This window comes from Apus apus, chromosome 4, assembly GCF_020740795.1.
Source record: "Apus apus isolate bApuApu2 chromosome 4, bApuApu2.pri.cur, whole genome shotgun sequence".
NCBI lineage: Eukaryota > Metazoa > Chordata > Aves > Apodiformes > Apodidae > Apus > Apus apus.
Genome location: NC_067285.1, coordinates 109,490,987 through 109,512,702, shown reverse-complemented (window position 1 = coordinate 109,512,702; position 21,716 = coordinate 109,490,987). Strand labels below are relative to the sequence as shown.

General features: G+C 48.6%; 2 protein-coding genes across 3 annotated transcripts in view; one reads left to right on the top strand and one right to left on the bottom strand.

Annotated features, from left to right (window-relative positions):
• The first annotated feature begins 10,061 nt into the window (after positions 1 to 10,061).
• On the top strand, positions 10,062 to 13,942 carry FABP1 (fatty acid binding protein 1). Its single transcript, XM_051619564.1, has 4 exons — positions 10,062 to 10,198; positions 11,228 to 11,400; positions 13,203 to 13,295; positions 13,826 to 13,942. The coding sequence occupies exons 1-4, from the start codon at positions 10,132 to 10,134 to the stop codon at positions 13,874 to 13,876; spliced, it is 384 nt and encodes a 127-aa protein (XP_051475524.1). The 5' UTR covers positions 10,062 to 10,131; the 3' UTR covers positions 13,877 to 13,942.
• Positions 13,943 to 15,961: 2,019 nt separating this feature from the next.
• The window catches only part of SMYD1 (SET and MYND domain containing 1), a 28,001-nt gene continuing 22,246 nt past the window's right edge, over positions 15,962 to 21,716 (bottom strand). For both annotated transcript variants that reach the window (XM_051619541.1, XM_051619542.1), the window contains 4 exons: positions 21,131 to 21,223; positions 19,508 to 19,671; positions 17,899 to 18,067; positions 15,962 to 16,437 (listed from right to left, as the gene is read on the bottom strand). In XM_051619541.1, coding sequence (XP_051475501.1) covers positions 16,282 to 16,437; positions 17,899 to 18,067; positions 19,508 to 19,671; positions 21,131 to 21,223 — 582 coding nt within the window. In that variant the 3' untranslated portion in view covers positions 15,962 to 16,281. The remainder of the gene's footprint in view (positions 16,438 to 17,898; positions 18,068 to 19,507; positions 19,672 to 21,130; positions 21,224 to 21,716) is intronic.

The window sequence follows — 21,716 nt, the reverse complement described above, 5'->3', positions numbered from 1 at the left end:
GAGCGGCGACGTCCTGCAGGAGGATGCCAGGCTATGAAGGCGGGTGGCCTGAGCCAACACAACGGCCCATGGAAGTAGGAAAGAGGTTATTCGTGTTCATCCCGTCTTCTGAGATCCATCCTGGGGCTTTATCACCCTCTTTCCATCCCTGTCCCTCCTCCTCTGGGGGCCTGATGGACTTACCCCCAGGGAGAATCTCAGAAAGGGGGAGATGGAAATACTCCAACTGACAACCAGGATCAGAACGTGCCAAATTTCATTTTAAAAAATCACATAAACCTGGAAAGCACAAACATCTCCCTCTTGTCTCCTGGGTCGGTCCCTGCCCATGAGCTGCCTGGTATCTGCAAACCTCACACAGACAAAAGCTTTCAGACCCGTAAGTGATCCAGGCAGGTCCTGTAAGGGGTGATAAGGATGTCTGGGGTTTTGCAATGCCACTTCCATCCCCATGCAGCCTACATCCTTGTGGGAATCGTGTAATGGCATCTGAATAAAAATAAGCAAGCTTGTTGCCTGGGGGTGGATGAAGGTGTTTTGTGTCCTTCTCCCCTCTGATGCACTGAAGCATGAACTTTCACAGAGAAAACAGGGGAAATCCAGGTAAAAACTTTAAGGTCTTGGCCAGAAATCAAGCTATTTTAGTTCTGCCTTTCTCAGAGGCAAACCCACATGTCAGTGAGGTTCAGGGTCCCACAGCAGGAAGAAGGGTAGGAAGCTTGCAGAGAGTGTCTGCTCCTGCACAGGTAAATGCAGACCCAGGATAGTTTGTTCAAGCCTCACATCAAGGAGCTGTAAGGCTGAACTGTACAGTTGTAAATGAATTCAAGTGCATGAAGCTGCCCCTTTGTTACAGCAAACGTGGCTCTTCTCCCCTCTTTCTAAATCTGTTATAAATTGCAGGTCTGACAGCTGACATGAGGTAGGATTTCCACGTGTGAACACATCTTCTGGCCTGCAAATGTGCACACATACTTTTCCACCTCTGGTGATTTTGCAGGGCAAGGAGCTGCCAGCACATCAGCCCTTCCCCCGCGACTGGGTGCAGCGCTCTTCCTGCTCTTCCCTCACCACGAGCTGCTTCACAGCAGGTTGAAGGACACCCGTCTTGTGGTTTGGGGCTTGTAGGCCAAACTGCAGGACCTACTCGTAAAAGCAGAGCAGAGAAGGAGTGCAAGGCTGGGATTGTGCAATGCTGGCTCCCACGGTGGGACGTTGAGGACTCTGTTACCTGGTCCTACTACACCCAAGATTACATTAAACCCCAGGGCCAGATTTTATCTCAAAATCTGCAGTCCCACAGGATATGGGCTCTGTGGCCACTCAATATGTACTTGAAAAGGAAGATGCTGTGGAGGCTGAGCAGTTACAGCATATTGGCTTTATTAGTTTCTCCAGGTGACTTTGGGAAAGCCACTCAGCCTCTGTGCACTCCACCATGTACACACCAGGGATACCCGTGCTCAGGAAGGTGCTTTGACTGTAGCAAGCTTGGCAGCAGCACCAAGCAGGGCATGCACAGAGGCAACCCTGGACTTTGTCCACAGCTCTGGCCTTGCTGGCACTGTGGTAATTTCCCATGGAGCACCTCCCTGGCCACGAACCTGGTGAAAACTCAGGTGCTCTCAAACCCTGCAACCTCTCACTGCCCTCCTCGCAGCAGCATCGTGCCTCAGCACCTGGTTTGTGTCACTGCTTTCCCTGGCCAAGGAGCACCACCTGCTAAGGAACGTTGTCTTAGGGGCTTTTGTTTGGACTTTAATTTATTTTACACAGAAATTGTGGCTATATATTAGGAAAAAATTCTTTACTGTGAGGGTGGTGAAACACTGGAACAGGTTGCCCAGAAAAGTTGTGGAATCCCCATCCCTGGAGGTGTTCAAGGCCAGGTTGGATGGGGCCTGGAGCAGCCTGGTCTAGTGGGAGGCATCTGTGTCCATGCTGAAGGGTTGGAACTAGATGATCCCTTCCAACCCAATCCATTTGGCTCAGAGAGAGACAGGAACACTGCTCTTCAGCACAGCGTGCTCTTCAGCACATCTGCGTAATCACTCTGGAGTGGTGAAGACACCAGAGTGATGGTCACTCCAGACTCTGTTAGATATCATGGGTGTGGGACACCAAGTGAGTTGCTTTGGAAATGTTATTACATTTATGAAAAGCCATTTCAGGGCACCACATATAGTGCATGTGTGTGGTGAGGTGAGTTGTACATCAGGACTCACATGCAAATTGTAGGGCACACAGGCTCCTCCTCATACCTGCGTGGGCCTGGGTACCTCTCTTTGACAACCCACTGTGAGCTGTCTACAAGTGAGCCACTGTGCTTGATACATCAAGACTGAGGAGACTGCAGGCCAGCAGGTGAGTTGAGCACAGGCCCAGAGCGACAGCCAGATGTCCTTCCAGGACTAGAGTTCATCTGACCCCCTGTAGGCACTTGGAGACTGCTGCTCTTTGCATCCCAACACACAAATCTCTGCTTGGTCAGTGAAAGGTTTGCTTATCCCCACTGTGACTCAGGGGCTCTTTGTGCCTGGATGAGATGGAGACATCTGCTCTGCAGAGGTGTGGTTGGCTGAAGTGAAATGTATTTGCATTGGTTAAATGATCAATGGCTCTGCTTTGGGGGCCTCTTCCACACCTTTTTCACTCAGGAACATTAACAGCTAAAGACTCCATTTCTCTCCCAGCATTTTTTTCCCTGCCCTGGCACAAACTGTCTCCATAAGCAACAAGCACCTATTTGAGCCCTTGTCCCCTGACTCCATAAGGTGTGCAGTGGGATGGAGGACAGCCTCATCCCACCAAAGGCCAAGCTGCCAGAGCAACAGATGCTCTCTGAGAGCATGAGCAGGGGACCATGAGCTCGGAGAGAGGCAGCAGCTCTTCACCACAGGTGTCTGAGGCAAGAGAGTTGGAGGTGAGTGGCCCGGCAGCTTTGTTCCTCAAGAAAGCAAGACCCCAACAGCCAAGGCCAGCTCTTCTGCAAGCTCTGCTCCTCAGGTGATCACTGGCAAGCAAGGCTAAGGCAGTGATAGGTCTCATGCTATCAGGCAAACTGCTGCCTTGACCTTGGAGAAGCAATCCTCAGCCTTTGCTCCCTTTGGGACCTTTGTAATAAGATGAGAAGGGCCGAGAGCTGCCGTGGGCTGAATTTTGGCATGAACAGGAAGATTTCTCAAGCAGCTGAGCTCTGTATGAGCTGCTGCTTTGGGCTGTCTTATCAGGGCTCTGATAATGGCATATCTAATCTAAACCAATGTGAGCTGGCACTGGCACGTCTACAGCTTGGAAATCACAGCTTGGAGTTGTCGTAGCCCAGCAGACTGCCACAGACATTTTAAAAAGAGAAAAAGCTGGGAAAGGTGCCTTATTTAATCTCAGTGCTGTCTTGGTAACTCAGCGCAATGAAAACTTGGTGGAAACCAGGAGGAACAGAGTGTTGATGGCAGCAGCAGCATCTTTTCCCATCCCATCCAAATTTCAAAGCAGTGCAGCCATGTGGCATGCTGAAGAAACCTTTGTTCCTCAAGGTTAAAAATAATTAGACCAAAGATGTGAAAACTGGGCAGCAAACCAAGTTCCAGGCACAAGCACAGCAGAAATAGGGATGGCCCAAGCAATAATATGGGACACCTTGACACAGAGGGAAGCCCACCTGGGGATCTGTGATTGGCAGACTTGTGACCAAGCTCTTTAAAAACTGGCTAGGGTTTTTGGGGTGTCCAACTGGACCTGCACTGGAGAAATCCATGACTGAATCAGCAAAAGCCCAGGCTTGTAGCCTTTCACATTTGAGCTAAGAAACTCCTGGCATAGAGCCCAGTCCCAGCTGGTCTAGTGGGAGGTGTCCCTGCCCATGCAGGAGGCTTGGAACTAGGGCATCCTTAAGGTCCCTTCCAACTCAAACCATTCTGTGATTCCCAAAGCACTGAGGTGAAACCAAAGGCCTCACCAAGTCTGGGAAGTTGCTGGTGGGGTAGATAAGAAGAGCAGGAGAGGAGAGAGAGGTAAGGTGCATGAAGACATTCCCAGACCTCCACAAGGCTGCCAGGTACCCCATCCCAGCCTACAGCAAAGTGCCTTTCCTGACACAGTGCTCTGAGTGTAAAGTCCTCTTCAGAGTTCAGAGCTTTATTCAAAGTTTTAGTTCAGTCTGGAGGAGACAGAGAAGGATTTTTGCTGCAGGAGCCCTGAGACTCCAAATCCCATTTCCCACCATAAGGTCCAAAGAAGCAGCACATGTAGGCAGGTGATTTCCCTGTGCCCCAGCAGACATGGAGTGAAGCTGGGAGCTGGGACAGGCAATCTCAGGGATGGGTTGAAAAAAGGTGGCAACAGGCTGCAGCTGCTCCACAGGCAGAAACAGAGATGATGGGGCCATTATTTTTTTATTGCAGATGTTACAACATGAGGTACCCATCACAAATTGCACCTTGGGAGGTTTGAGGTGAGCACCTCTTCTTCCAAGAGGTGGGTGGTCGTCCTGGTTTGAATAACCAGGACAGAGGTGCAGACCCAGGTTTGGTACCAAGAGAGGCAGAGGCAGTGGCCTTTGAGATTTGGCCAAAACCATGGCTGAGCTGATCTGGTGATGTTCTTGTTTTGACCAGGAGGTTGAACCAGAAACCTTCAGAGGTCCCTCCCAACCAACTTTTCTCCAATTCATCACCTTGGGACACAGAGAGCTCAGATATCTCCAGGGCTAGCAAGAAGCTGAGAAGTCTTGCTTGTCCATCTCTTTGACTCAGGTGCAAAAAGCAGCAGTGAGACACCTGTGTCTTTTTTCTGACAAGCTTCTAAGATCCTACACTTTATTTTCAAAGCAATTTAAACACAGAAGCACCTGCTGGCTTCCCACAAGAACTAGCCTCCTCAATAATTTCTGAAAATGATCCCTGCCTTTTCTCTTCCTATAAACCAGGTCCAGGTTTTAGGGCATGGATTTAGTTTCAATCAAATGGCCAACTGACTTGGCCTTGTGTTCATGCAAATCAGGTGCATTTTCTTGGCCTGGAAAGTTAAAGTGATGCCATGTTTTAAAAGATTCTGTATTCTGGTGGGGAGATGTACAAGTATTCTGAACTTTGCTACTGAGATTAAGTTTATCTCACCTGCTGTTTGCTCAGCAGGCCTGGCTGGATAATAATTACCCTGGCCAAATTTCAGTCACTAAGGGCTGCTTCTTTTTTTTCTTCTTTTTTTTTTTTGTTGTTTTTAATAAGAATTTTATGTATTTCAACACAGGATATTGAGAAGGCTGAATTCCTCAATTACTTCTTTGCTTCAGTCATCTCTGGCAAGTGCTCCAACCTCAGCACAAAGGCCACGGAAGGTGAAAGCAGGGACTGGGAGAATGAATTACCCCCCACCATAGGTGTAGAGCAGGTTCATGACCATCTAAAGAACCTGAAGGTGCATAAATCTATGGGACCTGATGGGATTCACCCACAGGTCCTGAAGGAGCTGGTAGATGTGATTGCTGAGCCTCTGTCCATCATATTTGAGAGGTCATGGCAGTCTGGTGAGGTTCCTGCTGATTGGAAAAAAAGGAAAATAACCCGTGGATTTAAAAAGGGGGAAAAAGAAGAGCTGGGGAACTACAGGCCGGTCATTCTCACCTCTGTGCCTGGAAAGGTCATGGAGCAGATCTTCCTGGAAAGTCTGCTAAGGCACATGGAAAATAAAGAGGTGATTTGTGACAGCCAACATAGTTTCACTAAGGGCAAGTCATGCCTGACCAATCTGGTGGCCTTCTACAACAAGGCTACAGAGCTGGTGGATGGGGGTAGAACAACTGATGTCATCTACCCAGATTTGTGCAAGGTGTTTGACACTGTCCCACATGACATCCTGATCTCCAAACTGACAAGACATGGATTTGACAGATGGACCACTCAGTGGATAAGAGATTGGCTGGATGGCCACACCCAGAGAGTCGTGGTCAATGGCTCAATGTCCAAATGGAGGAAGGTGATGAGTGGTGTCCCTCAGGGGTCAGTATTTGGACCAGTGCTTTTTAACATCTTTGTTGGAGATACGGACAGTGGGATTGGGTGTATCCACAGCAAGTTTGCTGATGATACCAAGCTGTGTGGTGTGGTTGACACCCTAGAGGGAAGGGATGCCATCCAGAGGGACCTTGACAGGCTGGAGAGGTGGGCCAGTGCCAACCTCATGAAGTTCAACAAGGCCAAGTGCAGGATCCTGCACCTGGGTCAGCACAACCCCAGGCACAAATACAGGCTGGGGGAGAATGGCTGGAGAGCAGTGCTGAGGAGAAGGACTTGGGGGTGGTAGTTGATGAGAAGCTTGACATGAGCCACCAGTGTGTGCTGGAGCCCAGAGAGCCAGTTGTGTCCTGGGCTGCATCAAAAGAAGTGTGGCCAGCAGGGCCAGGGAGGGGATTCTGCCCCTCTGCTCTGCTCTGGTGAGACCCCACCTGGAATACTGTGTACAGCTCTGGGGCCCTCAGCACAAGAAAGGTACAGACCTGTTGGAGAGGGTCCAGAGAAGGGCCACCAAGGTGATTAAAGGCCTGGAGCAGCTCTGCTATGAAGACAGGCTGAGGGAGTTAGGGCTGTTCAAACTAGAGAAGAGAAGGCTCTGGAGAGACCTTAGAGCACCTTCCAGTGCTTGAAAGGGGATACAGGAAAGCTGGGGAGGGGCTTTTCATCAGAGAGGGTAGGGATAGGACAAGGGGTAATGGTTTTAAACTGAGAGAGGGAAGATTTACGTTAGATATTAGGAAGAAATTCTTCCCTATAAGGGTGATGAGGAGCTGGAATAGGTTGCCCAGGGAGGTTGTTGATGCCCCATCCCTGGAGGTTTTTAAGACCAGGTTGGATGAGGTTTTGTGCAGCCTGATCTAGTGGTGGGGTTCCCTGCTCATGGCAGGGGGTTGGAACTTGATGATCTTTAAGGTCCCTTCCAACCTTAATGATTCAATGATTCTATTATTCTTTACTAGGGGAAATGAAAGAACAGAAGTCCAGAAAATCACAGAATCACAAAATATTAGGGGTTGGAAGGGACCTCCAAAGATCTTCGAGTCCAAACCCTGTCAGAGCAGGACCAAAAAAAACTAGGACAGATCACTCAGAAAGGAAACCAGACAGGCCTTGAAATTCTCCAGAGAAGGAGACTCCTCAGCCTCTCTGGGCAGCCTGTTCCAGTGCTCTGTAACCCTCACAGTAAAGAAGTTGTTCCATATGTTGAGGTGGAAGAAATAATTGCAGACAAAACAGAGAGCTTTTATTTTTGATAACTGGACAAAAATCGGTGGGTTGCATTGCCAAACCTGCCCATGGTGATCCAGAGTTCACATTTATCCAGTGTATGGGAGCTGGGAGAACAGATATATCATTTCTATCCACAGCAAGTGAGAAGAGGAGAAGATACCCACAGAAAACTACTTGGGTCCAAAGTGGGTAAATTATCTCACGAGTTGCACATTTCTGCCAACTACTAAAAGACTCCTGAACAATTACATTCTCCTTTCAACATTTGGTGGGTGATATCCAGATCTTTCAAGCCTGGCCTGCCCAGGGGTGGTTCTCACCCCATTTCTGGTGCTTTTCTAAATGCTTCAGCTGCCCAGATTAGGCATGATAACCATTTACAGTTTTGTGGGACAAAACCTGATGGGCTTTTCTGAATCCTATCTTAGGTTCAGGTCTCATTAGCTGGTGATTCTAGTTAATTTCAAGCTTGTATGGAGATTGTGGTCCTGGGAAGTCTGCAGTGGCTGAGATGGGGGGTGAGGGAAAACACCAGGTGCTCCTTCAAGCACTTACATTGGTTTCATCTTGGCTAATACGAAATGTTTACCAGTGCCCTAATCATATAGGCTGCTTCTGGAGAAGCTGGAGGGGGATAGACAGCCCTGGGACACTACTCAGGATGTATTTCTCTCATTTCTCTCCTTCTGCTCATCTTGACTTTAATTCAGAGGTGCTCATTGCACTGCAAGTGGCTGAGGTTACCTGAGAAAGGTCTCTCCCTCCTGACTTTGCAGCCACCCTTTCTCCTTACTCTGCACATGGAAATGGGTGAGAACTGGGCATCCCCTTGGCAATGGGACGTGGTCAGATGTGGCTGGTCCAGAAGTGCCTGAAAAATTACTGAAAACCACAACTCCAGGCTGCTCCAGTTGATGATGGCAGAGGGAAAATGAACCATGCAGAGCTGGAGCTTTCCCATGGTCATCACCACCCCATGGTGCGTCAGGAGCACTGGGCTCTGAAATGAGTCAGATGACAGAAAAATATTCAGGTGTTTTTCCAAGTGGGACTCTACTCATCCTGCAGAGAGAAGGGACCCAAATTGCCTGTAGGAGCAGCCAAAGGTCCACAGTATTACTGCATGGGAGACACGTGCTTCCAGTTGGCCCATGGCTGGAGAACATTATCTAGTGGGATGCAGAGACCTGCCAGCTCCAGCTGCTGCCAAGACCTGGCCAGTGGGGTCACTCAGCACTGTCCCCATGAAGCAGACACTGAAAAGGGATATGTGGCCACGTAGCCTCATGTGACACCCAGGGCAGGGGAAAAAATGACATGCAATTGTTAAGATGACATCACTTCTGTTGGGAAACCCAGGATAAAAGGGGGGGGGAAAGCTGAAAAGCTGGAGAAAGTGATGAATCAACCTCCCCATCAGCCCCCTCTGAACACTCCCTGCCCCTGCCTTGATGCAGAGGGGTGATGTCCCCCGTGGACACTCCCAGCCAACTTCAGCCACTGAAGGACAGAGGTTTTCCCTCTCCTGCCTTGCAGGCAGACCTTGCTTGTACTGATTAAGCACAAGCTGAGGCTGAGTGGAGCCTGGGCAGTGTCAGGGTGCACCACTGCTGTGCAGGGAGCAGAACTGGGAAGCAGTCCTGGGATGAGCCTACAGGAGCAGGACAGGAGCTGCATCTCCAGATTGGAAGGAGATGGATTTTTTCACACCTATCAGTGATTTCCCTTTAAAAAAGGCTAAAGATGGTAGGGGAAGGAAGGATGGAAGAATCACAAAGAGGAGAAGGCATGTGAGTGAAAAAAGGGAAAAAGCTGGTGACTTTGGGAGGGAGGAGGAATTCACTGGGGCAGAGGATGAGATGGGAGCAAGAAGCTGAGATTGAGTCCAGACCCAGAGGATGGATGGAGCAGCCCAGGACACTGGGCCAAGGGGACCACAATGGGACAGGAGTCCAGCCTTGAGTCCTGCCTTGAAGGGAGGAATTTGGCTCAGCTTGGGGCCTACCACTGCCCCTGCTTCTGATGTGGCATCTGGAAGAGGTGCAGCTCCAAGGGCCGGGATGTTCCTTCAGTGCCTGAGTGATGGTGGCTCCTCTGGGGAAAGGAAAGGAAGGGGGATTCAGCAGTGACTCCTGGCAATAGCTTTGGTTGACCCCTAGTGGCACCAGCACATTTAACCCCATGAAACCCCTTTCTGGAGGCAAGTGATGGAGTCTGAATTAAACTACAGTCTTCAGGATGGACCCAGGCTTCAGCTTCAAGGTCAGGATTTCATTTGGAGTTGTGGTTTTTCCTCAGGGGACAATGATGATTTTGTGACTACTACTACATCTGGGTTACACCAAAACCCACCCTTACAGAGGACCACAGGGCACCTGAAGGAGGGAGCAAGTCAGTCCCTGGCAGAGCACAACCACCACTCTTCATTCCAGTGCTAAAAACCCAGCCTGAACACCCCAATGAGGAGAAACCCCACAGGTGTCAGCTCCAGGAAACACCATTATCTTTCACCAATTTCTCCTCTTCCAGATAAGTGCTTCCAGACTTCAAGCTGATGAGAGAACTTGGCTTGTTCCTCTGATCATTAATCTCTTTGCACAACTGTATTTTTATCATTTGATTACGGATGCCACGTTGCTACCTCCATAAAATGGGTTTACAGGATTTTCCCAGCCCCCCACGTTGTAAACGGAGATTTGTAAAATGAAGAGAAATTTATCACTGACCATTGCCCAGTTTTATGTTAATATTTGAACATGGCCATAAAAGAATTACATCATCTTACCTCTGACCAGCTTTTAGGGCATAACACCCCTTATAAAACCAAGCTCTACTCTACCAGCAAGGCACCTTCTCTTGCGTTGGGAGCACAGAGAGCTTTTCCATCATGAGCTTCACTGGAAAGTACGAGCTCCAGTCCCAGGAAAATTTTGAGCCTTTTATGAAAGCCCTTGGTAAGTGTCTGCATGTGCTGTGTGCTGCACTGCCTGCTCAGATCCCACTGATGTTTGAGAACCCATCTGTGCTGATGTGCTGAATATGGAGCTTGAAAACATCTCTCAGCTTTCTTATTTCAGTCTGTCATCTTGCAGTCGTTTGTCTGCTTCTTTTAAATGCATGTGTGAGGAGTTGTGATCTTGAACTGAAAATACCTCTCTGGCTGGTGCCTGGAGGTCAAGAGATGCTGGGTGGGATTCTATGGCTTGCAAGAGTGTGGTCCCAGCAGGCTGTACAGCCATGGGCCAGCTCACCAGTGCTGCACACACGTGACAAGCCAGCAGGACCTTGGTGGCTTAGATCTGCTCTGTCAGGCTGTGACATTTGAGGGCAAGCAGGACTTCGTTCAGGCCCTCATGCTGCAAACCCCCACATTACACCATTTATCAGAAAAATAGTTGGGTTGTTTAAATGCCTAACAGTGAATGTGGCTAGCTAGATTTCCACCAGCATCCATGCCAGGGAACATGGTCCTGCAGGGATCCAGGAGGCTTTGCACTACTGCACAGTCGTGTGCTGGAGGGGCTCTACCGGGCAGGTAGGCTTCAGGCTTTAGGAGAAGACTTTAGTGAGCTGGTTCTGAGGAACTCTGAATCTCATCAAAAAAGCAGTTGGTTCCTTCCTCCTGCCTTGATTTATTCTATTTTCTCTGGTTGCCTCTCAGTGAAGGAAGGAACACAGCGTTTCTTCCTTCCCTCTGATGCTTGGCCAGGCAGGAAGCTGTTCTGCTCCCAGCCAGGTCGGTGGGACAAGGGAGAAGTCTAGCTTCCACACAACACCCAGGTTCAAAGTGTTTGTCATTCTTCCTCCTTAGCAGACCCAGGACCATGTGGTTCTCTGGGGACCATAATCCTTGGGAGGTTTTTCCACACTAGAATAGAAATCCTCCCAGCTGTAGGTCCTCAAATCCTGCCACATCCGTTCAGCAGCAGAATCTGCCCGCTGATGGCTTCAAGGTCCACCTAATGTCTCTTGTTCCTGGGCAGGACTTCCTGATGACCAGATCCAGAAGGGCAAGGACATCAAGAGCATCTCAGAAATTGTGCAGGATGGGAAAAAGTTCAAAATTACTGTGACCACTGGCAGCAAAGTGCTGCGCAACGAGTTCACCATCGGGGAGGAGTCTGAGATAGAGATGCTGACAGGAGAGAAAGTCAAGGTGAGTGATCAGCTCCTCTTCTGCCAGGGCTGCAGGGGCTCAGGGACATGAGATTTCCTTTTGAGCCATTCCCTCTGTGATTAATTTGAAGGGAATGATCAGACCATGGGTGTTAAAGTGGACACAGGGAAAAGACCTGGGTAATTCCCCAGCCTCTCACAGTTTGCATGCATGATTTTGTATAAGGGGAACAGGCTGACACCACGTCTGCAGATGTGACATCTGCTTAGGGACACCTTTCTGAAAATGGCAGCCCATTTCTGAGCCACCCTCCTGAGAAACTCAGAGCCCAGGACTCTGAAATTCCCACCTCCCCTCCTTACTTTTACAAAACACCACAAACAGCCCTTCTGCAGATGAAGCTTTGCATTTCTAAAGCTATTTTAATACACTGTTTGGAAAAGGGGGATAGAGATGCTTTGGTAAATCCTTCTGACAGCTAAAGATCTGAAAGATTTGAGGTGGAAAAGGTTGACTTCGTGTCATGTTGCAACACAAAACATACCCCTGCCTTCATTTTGTTGACTTAAAGGCAGCACAGGGAAGTCAGCCAATGAATTATAAACCAATAAATCTCTCCTTTTAAGTCCCAGAGGCTGTTAACTTCTCTGCTAGCCTTTTCCACTGCTTCTGTTTACACTGGGTGAGATGATTTGGCAAGGAGAAGATTCATCACCCTTGGAATTGGGTCAGCTCTGATTCCTGCACATTTGTTTCCAATGGTTCATAAAATGTCAAGGCAGCTCCATTGGCAAATATTGCCTCTCACCTTTACTTTGGGAGAAGATGATATTGCAGGGACTTTTGAAAGCAAGAGAAACGACCACCAAAGAAATGTCCCTGATTTGGGGCTCTGATAGCTGTGCTGGGTGTATTAAAATTCCCAGCATCGCTGAAGTCTCTTATGCATTAATTAGGGGGAAATGGCTATTAGAAGAGTTTCACCCTCCATAAATCAGCAGCCCCTGGGCAGATGAATGTGTCTAACAGCTGGACGACAGATGAACACAAATGGATTTTGCTGGGTTATTTATTTGAGTCATTTCAGTGATCAGTGATAGCTGCCTTGGGAGTGTTGGTGCTGTCTGGAGCTTTTTTAGATGTGCAGCTCCTTGGAGGGCCCGAGATGCAGCAGATGTGACTGTCCCCCTTAGAGCTTTCCAACCATGACTGTGTTTCTGAAAGCTCCTTTATTTTTTTCCCAACTTGACCAAGGCTCCCCCAGCCCCACACTGTTGCCTTGCTCTCCATCACTCCAAGCAGAAGCAGGCTGCTGCTGCCCTGTGCAATATGGGGGTGCTGGAGAGGAGACAACGTGGCATGCCCTGGTCCAGCTCAGGTGACTCTGCAGTTGTCTCCTTGGAGGTGTGCAGGTCCTCTCAGTCTTGGTGCTGCATGAGAAGCTGCCCCGAGGAGCATCAGGGCTGCAGGGTGAAAAGCCCACCAGCATGGGCAGGGTGAAAAGCCTTCCTTCTACTCCCCTAAAACTCATGTTCTTGTGATGCCAAGGATCCTTCCTCTGGCATCTAACAGTGCAGAAGCCGTGAAAAATTCTCTATTTGGTGGGGAAAGAGAAAGATACGGCAGCAAAATGGGCCCCTGTAGAGCCCAAAGTAAACATCCATACCCTTGCTGGGTTGTAGTCACCACACCCCTCTCTCCTCCTTGTCCCAGGAAAGTTCCAAGGGAGCAGCTTGCAGAGGGGACAGTGGCAGCTCAGTACAGAAGGGGAAGGACAAAATGCAGGGGTTTATATGGTCTGCAGTGGTAACATGAACACCTCTGTCTCCTCCTCTCTACAGGCTGTGGTTCAGATGGAGGGTAACAACAAACTGGTTGCAAACCTGAAAGGGCTGAAGTCCATCACTGAACTCAACGGAGACATCATCACCAATGTAAGTGTAGAGGACAGGGGGAAGGGCTGGAGTAACACTGCCTAGAGCTGCCCTCAGGGTTCTGGCCCTACAAAGCCTACAGAGATGCTGGGGACCTTAAAGAGGTGCTGGAGACCAGCACAGGCTCTCACTCAGGCTCTGTAGCCATAGCTGGTCAGCTGGCCAGGCACTGAAGGAAGTTCTTTGTAGTAGTCTGATCCAAAAAAATATTGCTTGATACATCACTTGGCATTTCTGACCAAAGTTTCATACAATGAGGGCATCTTTTCACCCATCCAGATGTGTTTGTGGCTGGGCTTGGCACTTTTAAAGAAGGGAGATGCACCAGACTGATCCCAGCTGGTGATGTCAGATTATCTCTACCTGCTTTGGGGTATTCATGAAGAAATCCAAAGCTTTAATAATTCAGTTTGTAGGAGACGGACTGGAAACCAGTCCTGTTTGGATTTGCAAGACCAGATCCTTTCCAAGTGGACTTTGAAGCCAAGCACCATGAACAAGAGCTAATGCTTTCTGTTTGTTTTTTTCAGACAATGACCCTGGGAGACCTTACCTACAAAAGAATCAGCAAGAGAATCTAAAGACCCTGTACACACCAACCATTTTACTGTGTAAAATGTGCCCATTAAAGTAAAATTTGTATTAAAGGCCTCCTCATTATTATCATCAACCTCTTCACTGTTGCTATAGAGATGCAAAGCTCCAAAACTCAGACAAGCCTTCAAAAAGCTCAGTCAAGCCCAGGCAGAATTTGGCCAGCAGGTTGAGCCAAGGCTGTGCTGAGGTTGGTAAATGGAGCTGGGCTTGGGTGCAGGCTCAGAGCCATGAGTGACCCTCTGAGATGTGCTCCATGCTGATGAGCACTCTTCTGGTCCCTTCCTGGGGACAGGTGCCAGCACCCTACTGGGGATGTCCCAGTGGGTTGTGCACCCACAGCTGCCCTGGCTGGGTGGAAGGAGGAGCACTGGGAAGGGAAAGGGCTCAGTTCCCTTCCCTTACAGCCATGGCCAAAGTGACCACAAGGTGACTGGCAGGGCCAAAGGATGGGGAGGTTAGTTAGGCTCAAGGAAATGTCAGTGATCCTGCTTAGGAAGCTGCCTTGGGAAAGCATCCAGTGTGGGGGCAGTCTGAGTGTCCCAACCACCATGCTCACACCTCTGCAACAGGATCCAGCCCTACAGACTCTGACCACCCCATCCCCATCTCCTCCCCATCCCTTCCCACCAGCAGGAGGGTTCTGGACAGCTGTATTTATCCAGTGTGTATTTCACCCCAAACCATGCCCGAGAAATCAGGCTGGATTGGAACTGAGCTCTTCTTCCAGGGTGGAATATAGGTGTTATCTCCTGGCAGAAGATGGACACTGGTTGCTCACAGTGTAGACACAAAAGGAGCAAAAAAGTCATCTCCTACGGTCTTGCCTGGTGCTGCAGGCTGGATGGAGATGTGGTTTTCTGATGCACACAGGAGGAAAAACTCTTCCCTCTTACCTGCCTTTTTCAAGCCCCGTGCTTGAATGATGATTGGGAATTGTCACTGGGAAGTGTTTATATGGCTGGTGTGATATTCCTGTCTGGGATGATGTTCTTACAACCACTCAAAGCTGACCAGGATGTTATGAAAACATTACAGGTGCTTCCCCACCTCCTCCTGCAACCCCAACATGTTCCCTAAAGGACCAATTTGTCCTCACGTGCATCTCTCCATGAGTCCTGTCTCCTCAGGGAAGGATTTTATGTTACAGTTTGACATTAATCTTCATGCAGAGAACTGAACCAATATGGATTGTCACAGCAGGCATCAGATGAGCACCTCATGGACAAATGGAAGGGGTCAATCAACAGTGCCTTAAGAGCAGTTGTTGGTCTTCAGTGAACTCATCTTAGGTCTAGAGAAACATCACTGAGAAACGTCAAAGAGGAAAAGCCCTGGTTTGTTTTTTTTGCTATTCTGTGGAGGAGCAGGTAAGGAAACCCTGATCAAACTATCCTGTTCACCTTTTGGCTGCCACTGAAGGTCTGGAGCAAACCAGTTGGATTTTGAGATAGATGGGCAGACAGCAAAGACCTTTTCTTTATCTAGAAAACAAATCATTGCCTCTAGACTTTTCCTTAGCTCCATTGGCTGACCCCTGGCAACTGATCCATGGACTATCCCCTTTTTTTCTCAGTGCAAAATTGATCAAGCACCTGTCTAAGCTGCAAGGCAGGTGCTGAAAGGCATCAGAGCGCCAGCTGACCATGAAGGTGAGCAAAGGTGGATCCCCTTTCTTGGAAACTGCAGCTACCTTCTGTCATGGACTCATCTCATGTCCATCTGCTGCCGTCACTGCAGACATCATCTGAGTTTTAACTAAGGAGACTAATTTACTCTAATTAATTTATCCTGATGTAGGAATGCCACTTGTCACGCTTGCAAAGCACCCACAGTTTCATGTTACACCAGTGTCTGCTGCAGAATCATTTTTCAGCAGTATTTCATCAGCAAAACATCACACAAAACACCACCTGGGGCTCTTACTCAGTTTGCACTCAATGCCCACAGGCCTACGTGACACTTTGTGGAACCAGCTTCCCACTTCCACTGTCCCTTGGTCAACCACTCCACCACTCATGGACATCACTGGAAAGAGATGTCACCACAAGGAAACAATGGGAGAAAAACAGTTTAGGAAATAATCAATTAATTAAAATTTAACAAAAGACTTCAGGATCAGGACTCCTGTAGAGAGAAACAAGCTTCCAATAAGAATGTAAATAATTTTATAACAGGGATTTTTGCTTCAATTTTTAATGCTAGTGGTAGAAAAAGGATGTTGTTTCTGCCAAGATATCTTCTGATTTGAGCCCTCAGAAGATTTTTCAGGGCTCTGCCCCAGCAGGCCCATGCTCTGAGCTTGGTGCTATTGAAAACAATCCTTGTGGATATATGGCATTCCCCACATCTGGAGGTGCCATAGGACATGAATTTGTGTCAGGCTCAGGTTTTATTCCTTCTTGTGGAAGAGGGTTGGTGAAGGCTCATTGCTGGGTTCAGGCATGACTTGGATCTGGTTTTTGAGGGCAGCTTCCCTCATCTTGTAATACATGAACTCGTTCTGCTGGAACATGCGCAGCTCCATCTCCGTCTGGACACGCATGACCTGAGGGACACAACAGGGGACAAAACCTGTGACCCAGGGGTCATCAAAGCAAGTGACTAACAGGCTGCCTAAAAACGGGGACTGTCCTAGGCCATGTGTGACTGGTGCAACTTAATCTAGGTGTCCCACCAGCAGGAACAAAGCTGACTGGATGCAGACACCTAGTTACCTTCTCAAAGCTGGCTGCCTGTGTTGTGTAGAGGTGAAGAAGGCATCAGCCTTTGCTGCAGCCAGCTCTTCCACAGGCTGCTGGGAAGCTTCATGCTCCCAAACATGAAGCAGGACCAAGAGAGGTGATGCTGTCCAGAGCCAGGGAGTGACTGAGCTTCCCATTCACATCCTGGACCTGACCCCTGGTGTGACCCATCACCAGGATGGGTGACCTCATGTGGGAGGAGGCAGGGGAAGAGGAGAGGGATGCTTGGCTCCTCCTCAACCGTGTCACCATTGTATCCCTGGATTCCCTGTGACCAGAGTAATTCCTAGTGCTGCATTATGGCAGAGGCTCAGAAGGGATTCTAGAAAACCTTTTTACACCTGTCTGCGAGTTTTTCAACCCTTAGCTTAGGAGCACCAAGATAAAAATGTGCTGTATATCCATTATTTTCCTCCTCAAGTAAGCAGGAAGGGAAATAGAGAAACTGAGGTGCTGGGATCTCATCTTCTCCTATAGATAGGGAAAGATTCAATAGGCAGGTTGGCTTTAGGTGCTAGATAATTTTTTTCTGATGATAGAAAATTGCAGTAATAAAGGTTATAGCTCTGCTATAATGGGCACTAAGACATCAAGACAGTATTTCATTTGGTGTCATGTAAATTTTTTGGCTAATAAAGGTGAATGCTGCAAAGCCAACATGTCACATCAGGTGAGTTACAGGCTAAAGAAATGATAGATCCCCAGCTGGAATTGCAAATAGCTCATCTCAGCTGAGCAGGTGTAATACCCTGGGATCTGTAGCTCTGCTCCCTAAGCTAGGAAATACACCTAGCAGTCATTTGAGAAAAAAGTAGATTGCAGCTTAGAAGGACTGGGGAGTGGTAAATGAAGAATGGACACTGACAAAGACAATTGGTTGGTAAACAGGGAACATGCACCAAATGTAATTTGATGTGGTCAAATTGTAATGCCACCCATCTGAGAACAGAGACCAGGCTGTTGGAAGAGTGGGAGACACTGGCCTTGGGCACAGCAGTTTCAAAGAAGATTCAGGGGCTCAGTGGCCATTTTTAATGCATCTGCTGGTGCAGGATAAAAGCTATTTTGCAAGGACGGGTATTTCCCATAGGAAGGGACATCAATTTCCCAGCAGATTGTAACATAATCTAGAGAAAATCACAGCACTTGTGAGAGGCAGCCAGCCCTTGATGCATCTCTCGGCTCTTCTGGTTGGGTCGTTTCTGCAGCTTGAATGTCATTTTGCCTGGACAGAGAGCAGAGGCGACACAGGAGAGGAAACCTACCTCCAGGTCTTTGGTGATGGGGTGGGAAGGCCCGTGGGTTATCAGGAGAATGCCATAGGCTTTGCAGATCAAGCCATGCCCAGCTTCAATGAGACCAGCATGCCAGTGAGTCACTCCTGCCCGCATCATGGCCATCCCCAGCTGCGCGTTGTTGGGATGGTAGATTTTCCTGGAAAAAAAAAACAAAACATCGAGTCATTTGGGTTCAGGAATGATCTGGGCTCCCACATGTTTTTCAGGGGCATGATATGTTTGCCAAAGAGCAGATTGTTTGCTCAGGCGAAGAGCCTATTGCATTTAGTGCCACTGAAACGTGCAGCCCTGCTTAGAAAGGGGCAGGTGTGAGTTACACAAGGACACGAGTTATACGAGGACATGAGCTGCTGGGAAAGAGGGTGAACAACCTGTGAATGGGGAAAGCTGGACACCTGGGTTGGAGAACGTATTTATTTGGGCACAAGCAAAACCCAGAGCCAACTCTACAGCCCAAACAGCACCAATTTAAGTTCAGATGCTTAGTGAAGTGCCTAAATTGCAAGTGTAACAACCACCAGCTTCTCATTCAAAGTGGGGAGAGAAATGGGTGGTTCCAGAAGCTCCAGAAGTGTTCATCTCATCCCCTGAAGATACATCCTCATCTCCAGAGACAGTAAGATCACTCCCCTATGGTCAGTACCCAAGGTGGGCAAGATGAATCCTGGCCTCTACATCCAACTTTAGAAGCTCAGGCAGAATTAGAAGCTGCTTGGATTTATCTGAAACCCTGTCTCTAAGGACTTTGTTGGGACATGGGATAGGCAGATCTTAAAGCAAGGAAGGAAATTACTGCACTCACTGCATTCAGTCCTCACTCTGGAATGAAAAAACTGAGAAACAAGGAGGGGAAGCAATGTCTGTGTCATTCAATTAGCTCCATGCCAGGGCTGGGACATAAAGTGGCTTGTCAGGTTTTCAAGTCAGGAAGGTGCCTCTGCCACCTCTCTGAAAAAGTACAAAATATCACAGGCCTTTTGGGGTAGAACTGACCAAAAAGGCAAGCAATTGGGTATGTGATACTCTCAGCAGGAGGGTGAAGGAGATGATGAAATGGGCTTTTCTCTCTTCTCTGTGGTTTTCATTAGCTTTTTTTTTTCCTATTTAATACTCATCAATCCTGTAGGAAAACCTCAGTAATAATGAAGTACATAATTTTTACAGTGAGGTTTATCCTGGATCTCTGCAAATTAAGCCTGAACTTCTTTATTCTCACTTAAGCTTTTACTACAGAGCCTGTGTTTACTAATTAGCCAAGACAAAAATCCATGTGTTATCCAAGACTGAAGGGATATCTTGAGTGACAACCATTTGACACTGTTTCTCTTTCCTCTGCAACCTCCCCTTCCTGCAGGGGAACAGACCATCTTCTGCAGTGACAGTTTCTCTGTCCTGCACCCAGGCTCTGTGTCTTGCTACCAGGGCAGCCCTGAGATGCTTCTGTGACAAAATGAAGAGGCCAATGAAAGATGTACCCAAACCATTTCCCAGTTACAGTTAATCAAGATGTTTGGGAGCTGTTATGCATTTAGGTAGGGGTCCATAGAGAGCTGCCAAAAAGAGGGCAGAGACATACATGTAGCCATCCACCATCCTCTTGGCATAGTCAGCTGCTTCCTCAAACATCTGGAGGTAGGAGAGCACCTCGGAGGCAATGCTGAAGATCCTCAGGAGGTAGATGTTCGTGTCCCCCAGCACTGGCTCCTGTTTCTTCAGGCACTCACGGCACATCTTCACCACCTGTGCTCAGAGGAAGCAGGGAGAAGAAGGGAAAGTCAGAGCAGCTTTAGGCCCAAAGGTGCCACACCAAAGCCCTGTGGGTCACATGGTCCATATGTCACAGTCCTAGAGACAAGTCAGTCTCCTTTAAGGTTGAGGAAGATAAGATGTGCTTTCATTTGTTGAAGAATATCCACCTAGCAAAATTATTGGTGCTCAGATCTTCCTCTCCCAGGCGTACGTTCATTACTGTACCCAGTTCTGGATCCTCAATATAAGAACGATATGGAACTGTTGGATCAAGTACAGAGGAGGGCCACAAAAATTATTCGAGGGCTTCTCCTATGAAGACAGGCTGAGAGAGTTGGGGCTGTTCAGTCTGGAGAAGAGAAGGCTCCAGGGAGACCTTAGAGCACCTTCCAGTGCCTGAAGGGGCTACAGGAAAACTAGGGAGGGGCTTTTTACAAGGGCATGTAGCGAGAGGACAAGGGGTAATGGCTTTAAACTGGAAGAGGGGAGATTTAGGTCAGAGATCAGGTGGAAATTCTTCAGTTTAAGAGTGGTGAGACACTGGAACAGGCTGCCCAGGGAAATTGTGGCTGTCCCGTCACTGGAACAATTGAAGGCCGGGCTGGATGGGGCTCTGAGCAACCTGGTCTAGTGGGAGGTGTCCCTGCCCATGCAGGGGGCTTGGAACTGGATGATCTTTAAAGTCCCTTCCAAACCAAACCATTCTAGGATGCTATGATTCTAAAACTGGTGAGGAAAAAGTGATGCCTACTGTTCAGGAGAAGAAAGACCAAGTTTTATGAGACCAAGTGCCTACAGGATTCTTATACCCCAACACCATCCACCCCACCTCCTAGAAGCACTTGAAGCAATGACTGATCTCAATGACCCCAGGGGGCTGAGGACACGCAGCTGCACTGTCCCATGCCTGTCTGCTCAGCTGTGTCTTGGCTGCACTTAGCCCTGACCCAACGTCCAGATCTCTGCTCTGGGGTCTTCAGCCTTTTCCCAAAGTAAGTTCCAACCCAGAGGCAAACATAACCCAGAGCTTAATGCATGTGGCAAGTCTCCTGACTGTTGTGTCTCTCTCCCAACCCACCATTCTCCTTTCTATGAGGCTGCCTGGCAGGGATAACTCATTACACTTGCCCTGTAACTGAGGTTTTTTGCCATTGGTTCAATACCTGTGTCAGCTGGGGGTGTTGGAAGTCACTTGAACCTCCTTGTATCAGCACTATGAAAGAAACCAGGCTCAGATGTTCTCTCAGACACTACTGTGCTTTACAGAGGGCAGAAACCAGTGTCAGCTTTTGCAACTGGAGCTGCCAAGAGGGCAGGAAGCACATGGGAACATTCAGGTTACAGCAACAGAGGGGTTGTTTCATCATTAAATCATCAACATAAGGAGGGACAAGACCTGCTTTCCCTGGCAGTGTGTGTACAGCAAGAGAGCAGAAGTGCCAGGACTCACTTCGTGGTAAAGTCCCTCCATGCGGGCCTTGTTGATCTTCTCCAGTGTGTCCTTGGAGAACTGGATGACCTCCTTCACTGTCTCTGCAGAGGGCTGGGGGCAAAGTCAGAAAAACTGGTGAGGAAAACACACACGTCTGATGCACTCCAAAATACTCTGGTTGAAGGGATGCTTGTTCCCCAGTCTAGGAACCCAAATCAGCTCACTGAGGTGCTTCCCACACCACATACTCCCTTCCTACCACTCACTGTATATCCCAGTGTGCCTCCTGAGAGCTGCCCAAGGCTGGGCTGAAATGCTCCTGCTGCCAAGTTGAGAGGTGAAGTTCCTGCTGACTTCAGCAAGAGCATCGCTCATCAGGGTTGTGGTCATGTACACCTGGCAGGAAGAACTGGGTTCCTGGACTCTTCCCCCTTCTCCTCACCTCTGGAGAAGGGACAGAATTGACCCTGCTACTGCGAGGTCTCACAGGACACCAAAAAGGCTGTGAAAGTCACCAGTGGATGTGTATTTGGTGCTCCTGGTGAAGCTGCTTGAGAAAAATGAGGCCCCTGAATGAGAGATGGGTGGAAAAGGATAGCAAAGA

Excerpts from the sequence above, each read along its gene's own strand:
- FABP1 (XM_051619564.1), top strand. The coding sequence starts at position 10,132 with ATGAGCTTCACTGGAAAGTACGAGCTCCAGTCCCAGGAAAATTTTGAG. Across the intron at positions 10,199-11,227 it reads GCCTTTTATGAAAGCCCTTG|GACTTCCTGATGACCAGATC; the intron begins GTAAGTGTCTGC and ends GTTCCTGGGCAG. Across the intron at positions 11,401-13,202 it reads TGACAGGAGAGAAAGTCAAG|GCTGTGGTTCAGATGGAGGG; the intron begins GTGAGTGATCAG and ends TCCTCTCTACAG.